Source organism: Corythoichthys intestinalis, unplaced genomic scaffold (assembly GCF_030265065.1).
Source record: "Corythoichthys intestinalis isolate RoL2023-P3 unplaced genomic scaffold, ASM3026506v1 HiC_scaffold_23, whole genome shotgun sequence".
Lineage (NCBI taxonomy): Eukaryota > Metazoa > Chordata > Actinopteri > Syngnathiformes > Syngnathidae > Corythoichthys > Corythoichthys intestinalis.
The window spans coordinates 4,922,311-4,942,246 of record NW_026651592.1 but is presented as its reverse complement, the minus strand read 5'-3'; the positions used below and the strand labels follow the sequence as shown (position 1 = coordinate 4,942,246).

Here is a 19,936-nt window from a genome sequence, read left to right as displayed (position 1 = left end):
ATTCCGATTCCATGTTTCGATTCCGGTTCCAAACGATTCTCGATTCCAATTCTTTACATTTTTTGTTTTCCAGAAGCTAAACATCGCTAGCTAGCTAGCCAACAACCATGACTTCTCAAAGTAGCTACGGCAGCAGCCTACTGTGTGAGTCCTCACCCTTCAATCTCCTTCATCACCCAGTAATCATCCCCTTAGCATTCATTGTCTACTTTTGCTGGATTTTCCAGTCCAAACAATGAACGACGACCTAAACGCTTCGCTAGCCAACGCGGATGAGCTAGCTAGCCAGTTTGACTCCATGCTGAGGGATGCCTCCGGATCCAAAGACAAGCAACGTGAATATCAGGTAAACCTGTCAGACTGTGTACATGCTCACGCTACCTATAGCTAGCTAGCAATAATGTGCATTTATTTATACAGATTCCCCATTACAATATCTCACCACCGTCTACCGCCTCCGACACGCGGAGCAGCTGGACTAACATCAGCCCCACGTCCACATCAACCCTCCGCTCAATGGATGTGACCGCTATGATTAAAAGCACGCCAACCTCCCCGGCACCCTCAGTCAGCCCGCTTTCCTCGCCCAGAATCGCCCGATCAACGTCGTCTCTGCCCCGAGGTGCTTCTGACGGGTACTCGTACCAGCAGATTAGCCCCAAGCATTCGCCACACAGCCCGAGACGAAGCTACGACCGCAGTCCCCGCCGTTCGCCGGGCTACGCGGAAAGGAGTCCGTCCCCGGGTCACGCTCCTGCCTCGCACCTGCCGCTTCCCTCGCCCAACCGGCTCAGTCCCTTCGACGGTCGGAGGTCGCCTAGGGCCGACCGGGGCCCGTCGCCTTTGTCGTTTCATCATCCCGTGGCTGAAACGCTTCCACGGGCATTTGCGTTCAGGCAAAGTGGTGAGTGACCGTTTTTACAACAGTGAATGGTGACGTTTAGATGACATTTGACAGCGATAGATGACTGTCCTCCATGTTTCAGAGTAGGGACAGTGTATTTTTCTGTGGTCATTGTCGGTCATCATTCCTTATGGGTATCAAACTCATCGTTGTCACGGGCCACATCGTAGTTGTGGTTTCCTTCGGAGGGCTATTATTATTGCAAACAGCTGGCACAATCATTCAACAATTCATCAATGATCAAATTAATGTACAACTACTTTGGTAGTCATTTCATTTTTACAAACATTGTTGAACTAAAAATTTTCTGAATTCTCTATTTTGAAACTTTTGTGAGCAAATATATTTTTGATCTCTGCGATTGGTTAGGTTAGGTTAGGTTAGGTTAGGTTAGGTTAGGTTAGGTTAGGTTAGGTTAGGTTAGGTTAGGTTAGGTTAGTCCTCTTCGTTCTCTGTTGAACATAAGGTCCTGACTATCTGCTTCCATTTGGTCTGATCCTGTGCAGCATGTTGTGCCTCACCCCATGTTAAATTCATCATTTTCAGTTCTGAGGTCAGTTTTCCACCATGTTGTGTTTGGCCTTCCTTTTTTCCTCTTGTGTCTCCGTGACTCTGAAGGCTATACCAGAGGGGGGCTCATACCCTCAGCAGGTTCAACCATACCGAGCAGGTTTCAGTGTCGAGGCTGGACAAAAAGCAGCACCTGGCCCTCCAGGTTGGGGGTTGGGCGTGGGGTCAACAACCCCACCGAGTAAAACACCATCCTGCTACAGAAACTATGACTAATGCTTTAATCGCCATCTCTGCGATTGGCTGGCAGCCAATTAAGGGTGTTCCTTGCTTACTGCCCATAATGAGCTGGGAGAGGCTCCAGCACCCCCACCACCCTAGTGAGGATCGGAATAAAAATTTTTTAATTTCCTTTTTTTTTTTTTTTTTTATTTAACATTTTTTAATGAAAAAAAACGGGGGAAAAAAAACAGTAATAAAAGGACGTTATATATTTTTTTGATATTCATTATTTTTTTAGATATTTGTTTTTCATTTTTATTATTTTAGAATTATTATTTAATTATAAATACATTTTTTTGATTTTATAATTGTATTTATTAACTTTTTTGTTCAAACGGAGGAAACCAGTAAGTATCTCTATTTTTTAATTATTAAAGAACAAAATAATTTGAAAAAAGAAAAAAAACTACATATTCTTCTTATTGTTTCATTTTTAATTCTTAAAAAAAAAAAAAGAAAGAAAAAAAAAAAAAATATTCTGTGGTCCTCAATATTTCATTGAAGAATACATTTAAATTTAATTTCAACAGAAAAACGTTATCTTAATGTACAGTACATGCACGCTACTAAAAGCTTTAAATAGCTTCCCTTTCAGTGTCCTTTTCGTGCATCTAATTATATGAACTGTTTGTATATGACATGTATTGTATACTTTGAATGATGTGTGATTGACTTTCACAGACCACATAAAATGACTTAGCAGGCTGGATCTGGCCCCCAGGCCTTGAGTTTGACACCTATGCTTTAATATATTGACGGTTAGCCAGCTAGTCTAAGTGCTATCAGAAGCTCTGACAGCTGCTTTTTGCATTGCCAAGTAGAAGTAATCTTCCTAGCGCCTTCACGATCACAAGTGGTGCCCCTTTTTTAGAAACAGGTAAATCCTTAGGCGCAAACTGTAAAGTAAAACCACTGTACAATACATTGCACTAATACAACAAACCCCAACCATTTCGAGGTAGTTAAACCTCCGTGAAGTTGGCCCCCATCAGACGCAAATTTATATAAAAATGTCAATTGTATGTGCTACGTTTGTGCTTGTTTGTGCTGTAAAACGTTTCGTTTGTGCTGCTGTCGTTTTTCAGATATTGAGATATTAATTTAGAGTAATGACATCATGCAGCCCCTCATTTATTGCAAAATTGATCCGTGGGGGGCATTTTGTTTGTGCTACGTTTGCGCTAGATGTTGGGACAACCCTCTCTTAATGAGAGAGTTGTTACGCTCTCTCAGCTGCAGGAGTTGGATACGGAAAAGCTGCAAGTGATGTCATCACTTGAAATATATATAAATATGAGGGCTGTCAAAATTATCGCGTTAACGGGCGGTAATTAATTTTTTAAATTAATCACGTTAAAATATTTGAAGCATTTAAAGCACATGCCCTGCTCAAATAGATTAAAATGACAGCACAGTGTAATGTCCACTTGTTACTTGTGTTTTTTTGTGTTTTGTCGCCCTCTGCTGGCGCTTGGGTGCGGCTGATTTTATGGGTTTCAGCACCCCATGAGCATTGTGTAATTATTGACATCAACTATGGCGAGCGACTAGTTTATTTTTTGGTTGAAAATTTTACAAATTTTATTAAAACGAAAACATTAAGAGAGGTTTTAATAAAAAAATTCTATAACTTGTACTAACATTTATCTTTTAAGAACTACAATTCTTTTTATCCATGGATCACTTTCACAGAATCTTAATAATGTTAATGCCATCTTGTTGATTTATTGTTGTTATAAACAAATACAGTTTTTATGTATCGTATGTTGAATGTATATATCCGTCTTGTGTCTTATCTTTCCATTCCAACAATAATTTACAGAAAAATATGGCATATTTTATAGATGGTTTGAATTGCGATTAATTACGATTACTGTAATTAATTTTTATGCTGTAATTAACTCGATTAAAAATTTTAATCGTTTGACAGCCCTAATAAATATTTATAAAACGATAGCAGCACAAACATAGCACAAATGATTGACATAATTTTTTAATAGAAATTTGTAATTTTGTAATGTATTTTCAATTTTCTTGATTGACCTACATCTGTACCTCTATGAAATTGTTCAAACTTAACATTCAACTTTATGCTAGATGTGATGTCGTAACATGTCAAGAAGGGTTGACATTGCTTAAGAGGGTGGTGTCGCTCCTGGATTGCTGTTTGTGTTGCACTGTAAATCAATTTTCACCATCAAAGTGGAAAAACGCAGCAGTCAAACTGGTTTGCAACTGTGGCAAGAAAGCAGCTAAAACCTAAACCAGCTAAAAGCTAAACCCTACTGAATTCAAGAAATGATGCTGGTATGCAAATAAAAACCTCATCAGATAAAGGCCAGAACACACATTGGCAACTCGGACTTGACAATACTAGTTCCGTATTGGCCCGAATATAAGACGGCCCTGATTATAAGACGACCCCCTCTTTTTCAAGACTCAAGTTTGAAAAAAAGACTTTTTGAACACCAAATTAGTTTTTATACAGAAAATAATTACAGTACATCCGAAACAAATGATTATAACAATATATTTGAGGGAAAATGCATGTTATTTTGCCCTTATTCAAATCTTAATATCTGAACATTTATATATGTAAACTAAAGTGCAATCACATTCGTAAATGAATGGCTTCTGGTTTTTGAAATGTAAATAAACCAATCTATTGTGATAAAACAACAAAATTGCAATAGCTGCATTAACCATCAAAGTGAAGTCTAACTGTAACTGTAGTCTTGAAAAAAATCTGAATAAGGAAAAACATTGCAATAAAATAATGCAAACTGGTTTAACTAAAAAGAGTAGCTGAGATCTGTCATGAGAGAACATCGCTTTAATGAGATCTGGCTCCATATAGCGTCGTGAATGGGGAGAGTAGCTGAGATCTGTCATGACAAAACATCGCTTCAATGATATCTGGCGCCATCTAGCATCGTGAATGGGTATAATGTCTAGACCGCGAATATAAGACGACCCCCTCTTTTTCAGTCTTATTTCAATGCAAAAAACACCGTCTTATATTCGGGCCAATACGGTATATCGAAATGGTGATGTATTGCTAGACTTTGTATCCCAAAAGGTTATCGATATGCTCCTGTCAACAATTGACAAATCGTTTTTAAAAAGTGTCACAATTTGAAAGAAGGAACCAACAGGTGACTACCAAAATCTTCCACTAGAATAGTGTCTGTGTTGGCTCATTGGGTGCCATTGACAGCACTACACGCTCAAAGATAGATTGGACGTATGGCACAGTCAATGGCACTGAAACAGAACAATCACAGCCGGTGTTTCCGGTTTTCGAGGCATTTACAGGTCACTTTATGTTTATTTTAGGGCATTTGCAGATCACTTCCTGTTGATTTTGAGTCGCTTCCTATTTATTTGATGGCATTCCTGGGTCACTTCCTGTTCAGTAACCCAAAACCAACAGGAAGTGATCCGTAAATGCCCCAAAATCAACAGCAAGTGACTAAAAATCAATATATCGTATCGTGAGGTACCCTGGGTTTCCCACCCCTATTGGCAGCCAATGAGTTTAATTTTGTTGGGACGCCAAAAATCAACAGGAAATCATTTTGTAAATCCTACTATCTTTTTCAAAAGCAAACTCGTTCTTAGTGTCCCTCAGCAACATGAATTTTGGTAGAAGCTACTATCATGAGCAAACTCACCAAATAAATCATTCACTATTGCACTTGTTTTTTTCTTGTTCTTTACTTCAGATGAGGGTGTGCAGAGGCAAAAGAGTCCCAGCAAGTGGAACGAGACGGATCTCGACATGTCCTTTGAAAGCAAGCCTCACCACACCTACGACAGTTAGTTGCCATATTGGCTTTGTACTTGCCAAATTAGAGAAACGAGACATCAAAAGATCCTTTTGTGGTGTTGTTCCAGAGAGTGAGTGGATTAGAACATCCGTGCCAAACAGCAACTGGAGGGAATCCAACCTGGATGGCCCTCCTCCGGCCCCCGGCCCCAAAAAGGTATGTGCATCATGGCTATCAAAAAAAAAAAAAAACTTCTACCGCACAAAGGAGTCTCTTGCAACCCCATATTATGTTTTTTTACCCTATCAACATAAATATATGGCATTTTGACCAGTGTTGTTAATAACAACGTTAGAATATAACGGCGTTACTAACTGCGTTATTTTCTTCAGTAGTGAGTAATCTAATTAATTACTTTTCTCATCTTGGCAACGCCGTTACCGTTACTGAGGCAGGAAAGGCGTACGTTACTATGTTGGTTGACTGACGCGAGAAAAGTTTCTGAGAAAGACGGACTCACGGAGACGAGAGCAGAGCAGGAGTGGGGAGGAGGCAAGGGAGGGTCGCGCCGTTGCAAACGTGATGCTACTATGCTAGGTGGCTCCAATAATACCTGACTGTAGCCGATAGCCTATAACTACGCCCACATGATTCTTCGGTAGATATCACATATACAGTGCCCTCCATAATTATTGGCACCCCTGAAAAAGATGAGTTTTTTAGCTTTAGCTATAGCCGATTTAAGAACATTTTAGATAAAAAGTTATTTAGGTTCGCTAGGAAGGTTCTCTACAACAGAGCCTTCCTGAGAAGTCTACTGCTTTAAGATGGCGGCTGTTTACTAACACATCTAGTTCTGGTTTATACATGTTGCTAATGCCGCCGTGTCTGTCATTTGCATCTAGTTGTGTATACAGTGCCCTCCATAATTATTGGCACCCCTGAAAAAGATGTGTTTTTTAGCTTCTAATAATTTCTTTTGTATTCAAATAATATGGGACCTTAATGGAAAAAAAGAGAAAAATCCAACGTTTAATACAAGTGCATTCATTCAGTGGGGAAAAAATCCCATATAAAGAATAAATTATTGGACATCAAATAATGTGTGTCACAATTATTAGCACCCCTGGTGTTAATACTTTGTACAACCCCCTTTTGCCAACAAAACAAGGTCTGGGGACTGAGATGGCCATGGGAGGAGCTTGATTTTGTGTTTGATGAACCATTTCTGTGTAGATTTGGCCATATGTTTAGGGTCATTCTCTTGCTGAAAGACCCAGTGACGACCCATCTTCAGCTTTCGGGCAAAGGGCAACAGATTTTGATTCAAAATGTCCTGGTATTTCAAAGCATTCATGATGCCATGCACCCTAACAAGGTTCCCAGGGCCTTTGGAAGCGAAACAGCCCCACAGCATCACTGACCCACCCCCATAATTCACAGTGGGTATGAGGTGCTTTTCAGCATGCACATCTTTCGTGGCAAGCCGGACCCACTTAGAGTGTTTGTTGCCAAAAAGCTCAATCTTGGTCTCATCTGACCAAAGCACACGGTCCCAGTTGAAGCCTTGGTCCGTGTCTATTTTTGTGTGGGACCAAGATTGAGCTTGGTTGCACAAAGTATTAACACCAGGGGTGCTAATAATTGTGACACACATTATTTGATGTCAAATATTTTTTTCTTTATGTGGGATTTTTTCCCCACTGAATGAATGCACTTGTATTGAAGGTTGGAATTTTTCTCTTTATTTTCCATTAAGGTCCCATATTATTTAAATTTAAAAAAATATATATTAGAAGCTAAAAAACACATCTTTTTCAGGGGCGCCAATAATTATGGAGGGCACTGTATACACAACTAGATGCAAATGACAGACACGGCGGCATTAGCAACATGTATAAACAAGAACTAGATGTGTTAGTAAACAGCCGCCATCTTAAAGCAGTAGACTTCTCAGGAAGGCTCTGTTGTAGAGAACCTTCCTAGTGAACCTAAGTAACTTTTTATCTAAAATGCTCCTAAATCGGCAAAATCTTGACTTAAATCTATCTTTAAATGATTAAATAGTTTTAAAACTTACACATGTCAAAATTAGACAGAAGGGAACTAATGCAATAACGGGAGCAATTTTAACAACATTAACGGTTGATTCACAACATTAAATGACTTCCACACATAGCAAAGGTTAGTATCTAGTTATCACAATATCCGCAATACCCCTGTGTCTAGTTAAATATAGGGTAAAGAATTGGGCTAGGGCCAATTGTCCCAAAAAATCCTTTAAACTTCACATTGTGTGACCTGTTTTTTTGTTGTTGTTGTTTTGTTTAGAAGTTTTGCACTGATACCATTTTTAAATACCGATTCCGATACTCATGTAGTTTAATATACAAAAAATATATTTCTTTTAGTACTGAATGTCTGCATACTCACTTGAATGTAAAGTAATTAATATTATTGCTTGTTCATTAACTGCCATTGACAGCCCTAGACATCCAATCCATTTGAAGTGGGAGGGTTGGCAGCGAATGAACAAACTGCTGCCACACTCCCACCCTGAGACAACATTCCCATCAAAGTTAAAAAATTGACATAAAAATTTAAGCAACACTCGGTCACTTTTCAACAGTATAAAATGTTTTATAACATTTGTGGTGATACGTCGACTGACAATTAGTTGAATGATTCCTCTTTTATATCTTGAGGGGGTTTTTATTCCTTTCACCGGCACTAATTCGCTTTGAGGAGGGTGGCACAAACCCTGCCAAAAAAAGAAACTACAATTGTGCCGACTGCTTTACAGCATACGTCACTTCCCCCGTTCCTCATTTATTATAAAGACAGAAGTTGATTTGAATGCTTTCGCGTGAATGCTGCAAAGAGGGCAGAGCAACAAGAGACAAAAAGGTTTTGTCTGACGAGGAAAAAAGACAACCAGAATATACAGAATAAACATTGGCCCGGCTTTCACTCACTGGCGTAATGACCTCATCAGCGCTGATGAGTTCGGGTGGGGTGGGAGGCTTAGCCTTAATACGCCACATGGTTGCTAACCGTCATATGCTATTGTTTAGCCACAACTGGATTCATTACCTTATAAGTATTCGTCCTTCACACAGCCGCTGGAAACCGAAATGTTGTTTAATCCATCTGCAGGTGACCGGGAGATTGATTTCTGATTCATTGTTGATTTTACGACACTGTTCGGGTGTGCGCTGGTCCTCATGGGAAACGCAGTCTTTCTTAAGGCAAAACAGGACCGCTTTTGTCCACTGGCATTGCTAAAATTGATTAAACTGAAAAGTTGCAAAGTGTTGCTTTAAGTTATAACATTTCTCAAATGATTTTTCAAAAAATTATTTTATCAACGTCTCAGCGCTTGCTATTTACTAAGTCGCTGCCAATTTATTCGCTGCCAGTCTTCCACTTCAAATGGGTTGGATGTTTACTAGAGATAAACTCCAATTCACAAAATAAAGATGAAAACAGCCACATGATTGTTTATTACCATCAATGGCAACCAATGCGTTAATAAGTCTGAAAGAAGCTTGAGACATTGTTGTCCATTGTTACACCATTGCAAAACTGACCCACCCCTGCAGGATTGGGTGACATAGTATTGAATCAGTTTAAATAAAGCTGGTCATAGCTGCTTTTTTATTCAGGAACTGTATCAGTGACACACCTATACTTGAAAGAGGGTGATGGGGAAATTTTTCAAACCACGTTTTCTGGTGCTGCCAGTGGGGCGAAAAAAGATCAATATTGCGATTTAGGCCTGGGATCATAAAATTGGCTTTGTGGAATCGGGAATCTTTGAGGTCACAGATAAAAGAAGTTTCCAATTCGAAAATAACAGGAGTGGATTTCACTTGGCACACAACATTATGGAGAGACCACATCTTAATGTTCACTGAGGCACAAATCCATATCTCAGCAGTTAATTTTTTAACGTTTGCACTATGACTGGAGTAACATGAATCTGGAGGTCATCTGTAGGTACAGTGCAAAAAGAATGGCGCCTAAGATTAATCCTTGAGGAACACAGCAGAAGGCTAGTCTCTGACTTGTAGGGGTCGACAACCATTGAGAAAGATGTGATGGTTTAAGAGACCAAATATTTTTGGGTTTACTGCAGCTCAAATTGACATCTCCAGCCGAAAAAAAAATTATCTGGAGATCACATGTAGGTGCAGTGCAAAAAAAGATGGGCTCTTGGATTGACTCTTGAGGAATACCACAGAAACGGAGGCAAGGCTCTGACTTGCAGAGGTTGCAACTACTGAAAAAGATTACAAGAACAAAAAATTGTTGGACATATTCTATTAATAATTGTCTCATTTTACCCCATTTCCTTCCCAGAATCATCGTGCTCCACCTGTCCAGTTCCCCCAGGGCTCCTTGTCCAGAAACACTCGAGTGACAGTACTTCCAGAAGTGGCATCTCCTAACCCGTCCCATCAGTATCACCAGCAGCCAATCATTTCGCGCATTTCCATTCCTCCCATTGCCGCCCAGTCGCGCCAGAATCGGCCCATCCCACTCTCTGTCATCATGCGTCTTCAGAACCCCCAATGGGGTGCCATGTCCCCTAGGACTGGACCTCCTGGAGACCATTGGGAGACTTCCTCCCAGCCTGCCACATCCAGGAACTTCTTCAGCCAGGCCGCCATGCATCCGCCGCCGGAGTTGAGACAACCGGCCATTTACAGCGACGGTAAAAAAAATACTTGTGACAAATTATAGAAATTATAAAAGAGTCTTTGGAACACCACTGTATGGGGTTCCTGAGACCCCTTTCATACACTCATTTAACCAAACTGTCTCTTCCCTTCTTGGCAGCATTAAACCCAGGTGACATTGACGCAGAGCTATCTCGACTAGACATAGTTCACCACATCCCGCAGATCCACGAGGGCGAACCCAGCACCCCTCAGGGCCCTCCCCGACCTCTTAGCCCCACCCGGCTACAACCTGTGGTGGCCCCTGAAGCCCAGAGCCAGGAGATCCCCGACCTGGAAGAGCTGCTACGCATCCGTTCAGAGATCCCTCGACCCCTGAAAAGGCGCGGCTCGGTGGACCAGTCGCGACCCCTTCAGAGGGCGTCGCACTACGAGCCCAACCAGTACAAGAAGCTCATCAACAAGCTCTTTCGGCGCAAGGAGCCCCGGCACAAGGGCGAGAGAGGCAGCGAACGGGGCAGCGAAACCAGCACCTCGTCGGAGGAAGAGGAAATCGCTGCAGTTCCTCTGCCACAACCCCCGCCGACATCCACCCTTCACGACTTCAGAGTAAGAAACTTGAAATGAGTTTGACATCTGCATCTCAGTTAAAACCCTTTTGTCCCTTTAGAACTACCATTCCATCCTGAGGGCTAGCCGGGACCGCAAAAGCTCCGGTAGACGAGCCCGCCTTAGCCCGCTGGTGCTAGCGCTGGACGGTGCACTTGTGGGAGAGCTGGAAACGGTTCAGCGGGCAGTACAGGAAGTAAGAACTCTAATGCTATCAAGTAGCTTTGCTAGTATTTGCAAGTAGGACATAAAGTTACATTTCATTCATAATCTGTTGACGGATTACAAACTAAGAAATTTCCAACAACTTGGTTCCGTAGATGCCGGATCCGAGCCAGCCCAACGATGAGGGCATCACGGCGCTCCACAACGCTATCTGTGGTGGACATTACAATGTGGTAGACTTCCTGGTTCGCATTGGCGCAAATGTTAGTGCACCGGACAGCCACGGATGGTAAATGTATATATGTAATACATCTAGCAAAATCCAATGCAACTGTCGCACATTTTAGAAACTAATCCCCAGGTGTCAAACTCAAGGCCCAGGGTCAGACTGGGCCTGCCGCATTATTTTCTTGGGGCTGCGAAAGCAAATCATATGCATCCAATTCATGTTTCTTGCTAAAACTACAAAATTGTTGGTGAAACGTTTTCACATTGTAGCAACTTGCCGACAATTGTGGGGCCAGATCCATGTTTACTCATGACTTTGTTGGGTCCGCGAAAACAAATCATGTGCATACATTTCATGTATCTTGCTAACTGCCGGTGAAACATTTGCACATTTTAGAACAGGGGTCGGGAACCTTTTTGAACGAGGTAGCCAAAACACCCAACATATTTTAAAATGCGATCCCACGAGAGTCATACAGTGTGTGTGTATGTACATAAATTAGGGCTGTCAAAATTATCGCGTTAACGGGCGGTAATTAATTTTTTATTTAATCACGTTAAAATATTTGACACAATTAACGCACATGCCCCGCTCAAAGAGATTAAAATGACAGCAGTGTTGCTTGTTACTTGTTTTTTGGTGTTTGGCGCCCTCTGCTGGCGCTCGGGTCCAAATGATTTTATGCACAATGAGTGAGCATGGTGTAATTATTGACATCAACAATGGCGAGCTACTAGTTTATTTTTTGATTGAAAGTTTTACAAATTTTAACAAAACGAAAACATTAAGAGGGGTTTTAATATAACATTTCTATAAGTTGTACTAACATTTTTCTTTTAAGAACTACAAGTCTTTTCTATCCATGGACTGCTTTAAGAGAATGTTAATAATGTTAATGCCATCCTGTTGATTTATTATTATAATAAACAAATACAGTACTTATGTACCATATGTGGGGGTGGCATGGCTCAGTGGTAGAGTAGTTGTCCTCCAACCCAGAGGTTGTGGGTTCGATTCTTCACCCTGATGAACTCGTCTAAGTATCCTTGAGCAAGATACTGAACGCCACGTTGCTCCTGGTGCTGCGTCACCAGTAGGTGAATGGCGAGATAGTGTAAAGCGCTTTGAGCGCCTTGAAAGGTGGTGAAAGGTGGAAAAGCGCTATATAAGTATAACACCATATGTTGAATGTATATATCCGTCTTGTGTCTTATCTTTCCATTCCAACAATAATTTACAGAAAAATATGGCATATTTTATAGATGAATTGCGATTAATTACGATTAACTAATTTTTGGGCTGTAATTAACTCGATTAAAAATTTTAATCGTTTGACAGCCCTAACATAAATATATACTGTATATTCTAACTGTGTATTCGGTTACCATCTTGTCAGAGTCTGTTTTGTGAGGAATGTTTTTTTTTCGTGGACGCATTGCAGTGGCCAAGCCAGGCAGAGCCTCTTCGGGCAGCCGTTTCGCAAGTCTCGCTCTCCTGGAAGTATCGACAATATGACAGGCGAAAGAGTCATGAAAATGAAACCGATTGAGTGCCTATGTCACTCAGGGTACCATACGGTTCACTTTCGTGGTTTAATTTTCCCCCAAGCATTTTTTATATACTCCAGTTTGCTCGGCATTGAGTTGGTAGGGGCCAACCCTGCTGCTGGCTGAGCGAGGCGAGCTCTGTAGCACCCATCTCCGTGCAATCCGCGACGGAAGGACTACCAATAGGCACCGTATTGAAGCATATGATTGCGATGTTCATTTGAAGTGACCAAGATCAATGTGTGAGTGCACCATCAGCTCATCACAGCTCGTTCATGTGAAGCGAGCCGGCCGATCCCACATTTAGGATTAAGGGTTGTCGGAGACCCAGACACACTCATCAAAAGAGCCCAATATGGCTCACGAGACATAGGTTCCCAACCCCTGTTTTAGAAACTATTAGCTAATCAAAATGCGCATAAGCTTTCATTTTGTGTGTGGCAGGACTCCGCTACACTGTGCAGCCTCTTGCAATGACCGGCTTCTCTGCGAATTCCTGGTGAGAAACGGTGCGGCCGTCATGGCGATAACGGAGAGTGACGGTGCCACGGCCGCGCAAAAATGCGACCCGTACGCCTCCGGCTTTGAGGAGTGCGAGACCTTTCTGAGAGGTGATTCGCCTGCTTCCAAATGTTGTCTATGATGTTAAGGCAATGTTTGAGTCTTTGACACTCCCTTCAGGCAGAGAGGAAGGGATGGGAATTGAGAACAGCGGCGTGTTGTACGCCCTGTGGAGTTACCCGGCTCAGGCTCCTGACGAACTGACTTTCCGAGAAGGGGACATGGTCACCATCCTACAGAAGCATGATGGCTCCGACTGGTGGTGGGCGTCACTATGCGGCCGCGAGGGCTTCGTGCCTAACAACTACTTTGGGGTAAGAGTAAATCCGTTTTATGGATCGGTAACGTCGCCAACTATTGGCCTGGCATGCACTTTTTTGACAGCTTTTAAATTCTCCTAACAAGGAAATATTCATCTTTTCCCTTCTTTTTTTTCAGCTTTTTCCAAAGGTTCGACCAAAATCTCTTTCCTAGCTGCGAAGAATGTATTTGAGTCTAGCGACGCATGTAATGTAGTATCCGTGGTCCATTCGTCATCAGTCAAGGACAGTAGAAGGACGAGTCTCAGTATTCTTTTTTTCTGTTTCACTTTCTGTTAGCTACTTTTAAAGGGTATTACAACACCTGGGGAAATGCTAATATTCCATCATTTATCCATAAACGCATACCTTTTGGATTCATATCATGCCACTTCGTTTAATTACACACATCGTAACACCAAGAAAATGATAGAAATTTGGATCGATTGTCAAGCTAAACCAACCGGCGCCCGAGATCCCGGAAATCTAGCATATTGTGTGCGTGACGTCACAACAAGGAAACAACCGGCTCAGTGCTTAGTACTGAATGGTGACGATGATGGCGGACAATTTTATTTCTAGTTGCAGCGACGAATCCGACGTAACGAACGTTCTTCTAATGGTGACGAGGAGAGTTATGAACCTTTCTTTGGTGCCTAATGAAAGGATCATTGAGGGTAGCAATCACAGTGATGAAACACCGGCAACAGATCGTGTGGGAAACACTGAATGTTTTGTTTTGCATTTCTTTTTGTGAAGCTGATACACCGTGACCGCAAAATAAAGTAATGTATTGAATAATTAATATTTACTGTGCTATCATAGGTTTTCGCTCTGCCAACAGACACAAATATGAATGGGATCAGAGGATTTGTTCTATATATATTTTACGAGCGAAAATTTATACATGTGTCCAGTCCTATATCCAATGCGTGATATTTTTTTTATTATAAAAGACTACTCACTCTGGCCATTTCGAGCTTGGCTGCTCCGCTCCTTTGGTTAGCCTGGGGTGGTGGGGTGGTCTCATCAGAGCCAGTCATCGTCCTCTTTCTTGATATCTCGGGACATTTAGGTGGCTGCGCGTGTATGGTGGGCACCGCATCTGCTTTCAGCAGCAATTTCTTAGCAAAACCTGATTTCATTTGTCCATAGTTCGAATAGCTTTCAGGTGTAAAATGCGCACCACACAAAACCATGCCGGAGGCTGGGTCTGCAAAATTAGCCCTCTTAGCACGGACGAACTTCACTCATTGCCTGCGTAGTCCAGCTCTTTTTCTCGCGTTCGGGAACTCATGGGTACTACATTGCGACAAATGGCTATTTGTACAATGCATAGCATGACAGGTTTGAACCATTTTAGCGATTTTTTGATAAAACACGAACGCAACTCTCTCGTCGATAAACAACGATGGCACCTGCCTCGACCTTTTGTTTCCTTGTTGTGACGTCTCCGCCCCATTCGGCTGTTTCCGGAATACTTTTGGAAATGTTCGTAATTTTCGACGTATTTTCGATAATTGCTCATGAATGTGATTTATTTTTTTGTTAACTTTATTAATATTTGTTATCTTGCCACATAACGGTTCTATAGATATCTCACAGCCCCTTAGTATTATAATACCCTTTAATCAATGTTGCACCAATACTAGTGTCGGTACCTGTACCAATACAGCACTAAAATGACAGCGATATCGGGCAGGACTAAGAGATAATGAGCCAATGCTGGGCAATATGTACTTTTCCCAAGATGATGATAGATGTCCAATCATATGGTGTCCAGTCATCCTTCTGCTGTGAATTTAAATTAGTTTATCACTAACAGATATCCAATCAATTTGAAGCTAGTAGGTGGCAGCGGGTTTATTCGCTGCCATCCCTCTCACTTCGAATGGATCGGACATCTAACACCGTCATAGGCAGACAAAGAGTTAAAGGATAAAAAAAGTCTTAAATAGCATTATTATGTGAATTAGAATCATATTTTGAGACGATTTGACTAACAATTTGGCAAAGCGCAGATGACAAGAAATTAGTCTTTTAAAGTGCCTGTGACACGAAAAAGCATGTTTATTTCACAATACGCGCGGTATTTTATGCTCCTGAATGAAATGGACCGCTTGGATGTGTTTGGAAGTGATCGCTATATTTATTTAGTTTTTTTAATCCCGCGCCATGAAAATGAGTGACTTCCAGCATCAGTCTGGAGTTGAGAAAGAGGGCGCTGGCACGAGTACGAAGGAAGGAGTCCTCTTCACTATACAGCCGTACTGTTGTATGAGAAGGACTGATTTTGCGGAATATGTTTATTTTTCGCATCACGCCAGCCAAACGGCTGCAGAAAAATCTTGCTGTAAGAGGGAGAGGCGTGTGCGCCTATTTGGGGTTTCAAAAGGTTCCCATTCACGGTGGATATTGGCCAAAACAAGCCCTACTACTGTGGGACCATTGGACTAACCAGGAAGTGAGTAAACATCGTGTTTTGTATTATGTCAAATGCTGGGATCATTTTAATATGTAGGTGGCTTGCATTTTATGGCTGACATGCTCCTTGCCCCCTCGGCGGCTTGTCGCACATCCCCCCGCCGGGAGAGATCTATACTCTGCTTATTCCCCTCTTCATGCGCCCGGTGTTCTGTCAAATTTTCCAACCGATCAGAAATTGCAACTTTGAGTTAAAAATAGCAGCGAATACAGCGATTACAAAGTAAACACTACAAACTTTCTTTAAATAAAGGACTACTTACATTTGGTTCTAGATTTCCTCATACACATTAGCTGCAGATGTTAGCTGCACAACAACTGCAGCCGCTCTGTAGTAGCAGGGGAACGAGCTGTAAATTGCTCTCCGCCAGGCGGTTTGCCAATCAGCGAAGACAATCGACAACCCAGTCGTCATGTGAAACGATCCGGGCTAATTATGTGTGATTTTACGCTTCAAAGACTTTGACACATCACTCGATACGGGTTAGCATGTCAGCTAGCTGTCACGCCTCTTGGTTTGTTTACAATACATTTTCTGAAACCGGGGAAGGGAAATGACATAAGCCCGATTTAGTTGGTATATAATATCGTTTGGGAGGTGCGACAATAAAGGTGAAGTCGACAGTTTTGACCATTATGGAGTAATTTTGCCATGTCGTCTTGAATAAATGCATTTTTATTATTTCATATTCCATTTAGCACAAGACTGTTATTTGTCATGACCATGCCATTTATTTAGCAATTGGGGAAAATACTTGGATAAAAAGAATATCCTGTAAAAATATTGGAGTAGAGAGACTGAAACAATTAAATTTTAAGGCTCTCTTCGTCGCGTTTTCCTGGTTGTGAATAATTCCCCTCAATGGGCTGCATACTAAATCAGATGAAATCGTGACTCCACTGACGTCATCCACCTGTTGGGGTCGCTAGAGCCGTATAATGTTAGGCGTGGCTCACCGGCAGATTAAAAGACTAATTTCTCGTCATCTGCGCTTTGCTAAATTGTTGTATATAGTCGAATCGTCTCAAAATATGATTCTAATTCACATAATAATCCTATTTAAGACTTTTTTTCTCCTGTCATACGCACTTTAATCTTCTGTTTAGCCACGCCTACCATTATAGGGCTCTAGCGTCCCCAACAAGAGGATGACGTCGGCACGGTCATGTTTTCATCTGATTTAGAATTCAGCCCATTGAGGGGGAATTATTCAGAACGAGGAAAATGCGACGAAGAGAACCGCAAAATGTCATTGTTTCAGTCTCTCTACTCCAATATTTTTACAGGGTATTCTTTTTATCAAAGTATTTTTCCCCAATTGCTAAATAATTGGTATAGTCATGACAAATAACAGTCTTGTACTAAATGGAATATGAAATATTAAAAATGCATTTATTCAGTACGACATGGCAAAATTACTCCATAATGGTCAAAACTCTCCACTTCTTGCACTTCCCAAATTATATTTTAGGCCACTGGAGTTAGTACGGCTTTTGTCATTTTCTTTCCCCGGCTTCGGAGAGCGTAAACAAACTAGGAGGTGGGACAGCTAGCCGACATGCTAACACGAACCAAGTGATGTTTCAAAGTCTTATTCTCGGCTTTTGAATCAAAAAATCACACAAAACAACCCAGGATCATGTCACACAGTGGCGAGGTTGACGATTGTCTCCGCCGATCGGCAAATTGCCTGGCGGCGAGCAAGTTACAGCTCTCCAGACTCCTCCCCTGCTGTGGAGAGCTCATTTGCCGGGGAAGCAGCTGGAGAATGCCCGCCGGACACACCGGCCGACGACGGAGGAGTGCGTAGCTGCCACATGGTCAACACGAATATGGCGTAAAATAATGCTTTACTACATGGCGAAGACGTAAATAGTGAGAGAGCGGCGTGCAGTTGTTGTGCAGCTAACATGGCAGGATGTGTCTGAAGAGAGCTTTTCTACATGTCCGTCCATGATCAAACATAAGTAAATAGTCCTTTATTTAAAGAAGGTTTGTAGTGTTTACTTTGTAATCGCTGTATTCGCGGCCATTTTTAACACAAAGCAATTTCTGATGGGGTTGATTTGACAGAACACCGGGCACACAAAGACGGCAATTAGCTGAATATAGAGGGGGGTGTGCGACAAGCCGCCGGTCGTCGGCCGAGTGGCATTCTCGGTGGACAATCAGCCACAAAATGCAAGCCACCTCCGTATTAAAACATGTGTCATGATCCCAGTATTTGACATAATACAAAATACGATGTTTACTCACTTCCTCGTAAGTCCAATGGTCCCACAGTGGTAGGGCTTGTTTTGGCCAATATCCACGGTGAATGGGAACCTTTTGAAACCCAAAAAGGGTCACACGCCTCTCCCTGGTGCGGCAACAGTTTTCTGCAGCACATTTGGCTGGTGTGTTGTGAAAAATAAACGAATTAATACGCAAAATCAGTTGAATCCGCAGTCCATCTGCATGCTATAAAGCAATGCTGTATTGTGTGATGCTGACCCGGGTGTCGTCACATTCGCATTCCTCCTCAAAACAGGAAGTTTTCATTTTAATAGCGCGGGATTCAAAAAACTGAAGAAATAAAACGATCGCTTCCACACATATCCAAGCGGTTCATTTCATTTGGGAGCATAAAATACAGCGGGAAATATGAAATAAACATGTTTTTTGGTGTTATAGGCACTTTAAGCAGTCTGACCAAGCCAGGATTTTGTTTTACATAAAAAAGTGTGATTTGTAATATTTACTACTGTCTTCTTTGAGTATAAAAAGTATATTTGTGTTTCTCATTTGTTGTTGTTTTTTTTTAAAAGAGAACACACTTTGTATTTTTTAATAAGAGTGCAATGTCTATTTCTGACCACAAGGCGGCGTCATGTAATCACGTAGTATTAATACTGTTTTCTGTAATGTGATCTATTAAACTGCTTTTTTTCGTTTTACTTTTTGTGTTTGCTGTTCCTTTTAAGATTTACTTTCACTTTAATTGACAATTTAGCGTTGGATGACATGATGCACGTTTTTGGAAAGTGGGCGGACTGAGGAATGCTTGGCCACTCATTCAGGGAGGTACGGCAAGGGGCCTACTAGTCATCAGTGTTGTATACAGTACATTGCATTTTAGTGATTGAGTGGTGGAGATGCTCTCTTGTCTCAAGGGGAAAATATGCGGAGGGTGAGTATGGAGCACTGCTGCATTATTTAGAGAAAAACTATTGTGCTGCTAATTTGCGTGAATGGCCTTGTGGATTATATGGACACTCTGACAACATGTTTTTTTCTTGCACATGAATAATAAACAGGCACTTGGATAGTGTTGATATTCTTCAGTTTAGGTTTGAAAATATGTTTATGTGTCAATGACCTGAGTATAAGTCGCTCCAACCAAAAAATGTGCAATGCAGAAGAAATAAGAAGTGGCACAGCAGTATTAAGTCACAAATTTGATAAAATCCAACACCAAGAAAAGCCATGTCAAAAATGTTTCCGTTCAATCCTATTGAGTTTCAACTCAGTTTAAAAAACAAACAAAAAAACATCTCAATTGGTGGTCATTATTTTTGACCAAAAATAAAACTTCCTCAATTTCCTTAAAATGAATGGCATGTGACCCATGAATGCCCCAGAATCAACAGGAAGTGACAACTTCACTCCTATAAATCAAAAAAAGAAAACTACAAAAAATATCAATTGGTGGTCATTATTTTTGACCAAAAAAAAGTAATCAAATTACATCAAAATCAGCAGTTCGTGACCCGTGAATGTCTCAAAAACACATGAAGTGACCTATAAGTCCTCCAAAACAACAGGAACTGATTTGAAAATGTCCCAAAGTCTACAGGAAGTGACAATTTCACTCGTTTTTTTTTTTCAACTCAGACCCGCAAAAAATAAATAAA

The 19,936-nt window shown here is 41.4% G+C and overlaps 1 protein-coding gene across 1 annotated transcript in view; it reads left to right on the top strand.

The window, feature by feature from the left end:
• The window catches only part of LOC130911154 (relA-associated inhibitor-like), a 50,655-nt gene extending 31,676 nt beyond the window's left edge, over nucleotides 1-18,979 (top strand). The window contains exons 2-13 of the mRNA XM_057828922.1: nucleotides 74-144; nucleotides 228-346; nucleotides 421-904; nucleotides 5,422-5,514; nucleotides 5,594-5,682; nucleotides 9,829-10,183; nucleotides 10,309-10,757; nucleotides 10,819-10,953; nucleotides 11,078-11,211; nucleotides 13,143-13,309; nucleotides 13,380-13,573; nucleotides 13,698-18,979. Of these exons, the coding sequence (XP_057684905.1) occupies nucleotides 108-144; nucleotides 228-346; nucleotides 421-904; nucleotides 5,422-5,514; nucleotides 5,594-5,682; nucleotides 9,829-10,183; nucleotides 10,309-10,757; nucleotides 10,819-10,953; nucleotides 11,078-11,211; nucleotides 13,143-13,309; nucleotides 13,380-13,573; nucleotides 13,698-13,733 (2,292 nt within the window). The 5' untranslated portion in view covers nucleotides 74-107 and the 3' untranslated portion in view covers nucleotides 13,734-18,979. The remainder of the gene's footprint in view (nucleotides 1-73; nucleotides 145-227; nucleotides 347-420; nucleotides 905-5,421; nucleotides 5,515-5,593; nucleotides 5,683-9,828; nucleotides 10,184-10,308; nucleotides 10,758-10,818; nucleotides 10,954-11,077; nucleotides 11,212-13,142; nucleotides 13,310-13,379; nucleotides 13,574-13,697) is intronic.
• Nucleotides 18,980-19,936: the final 957 nt, after the last annotated feature.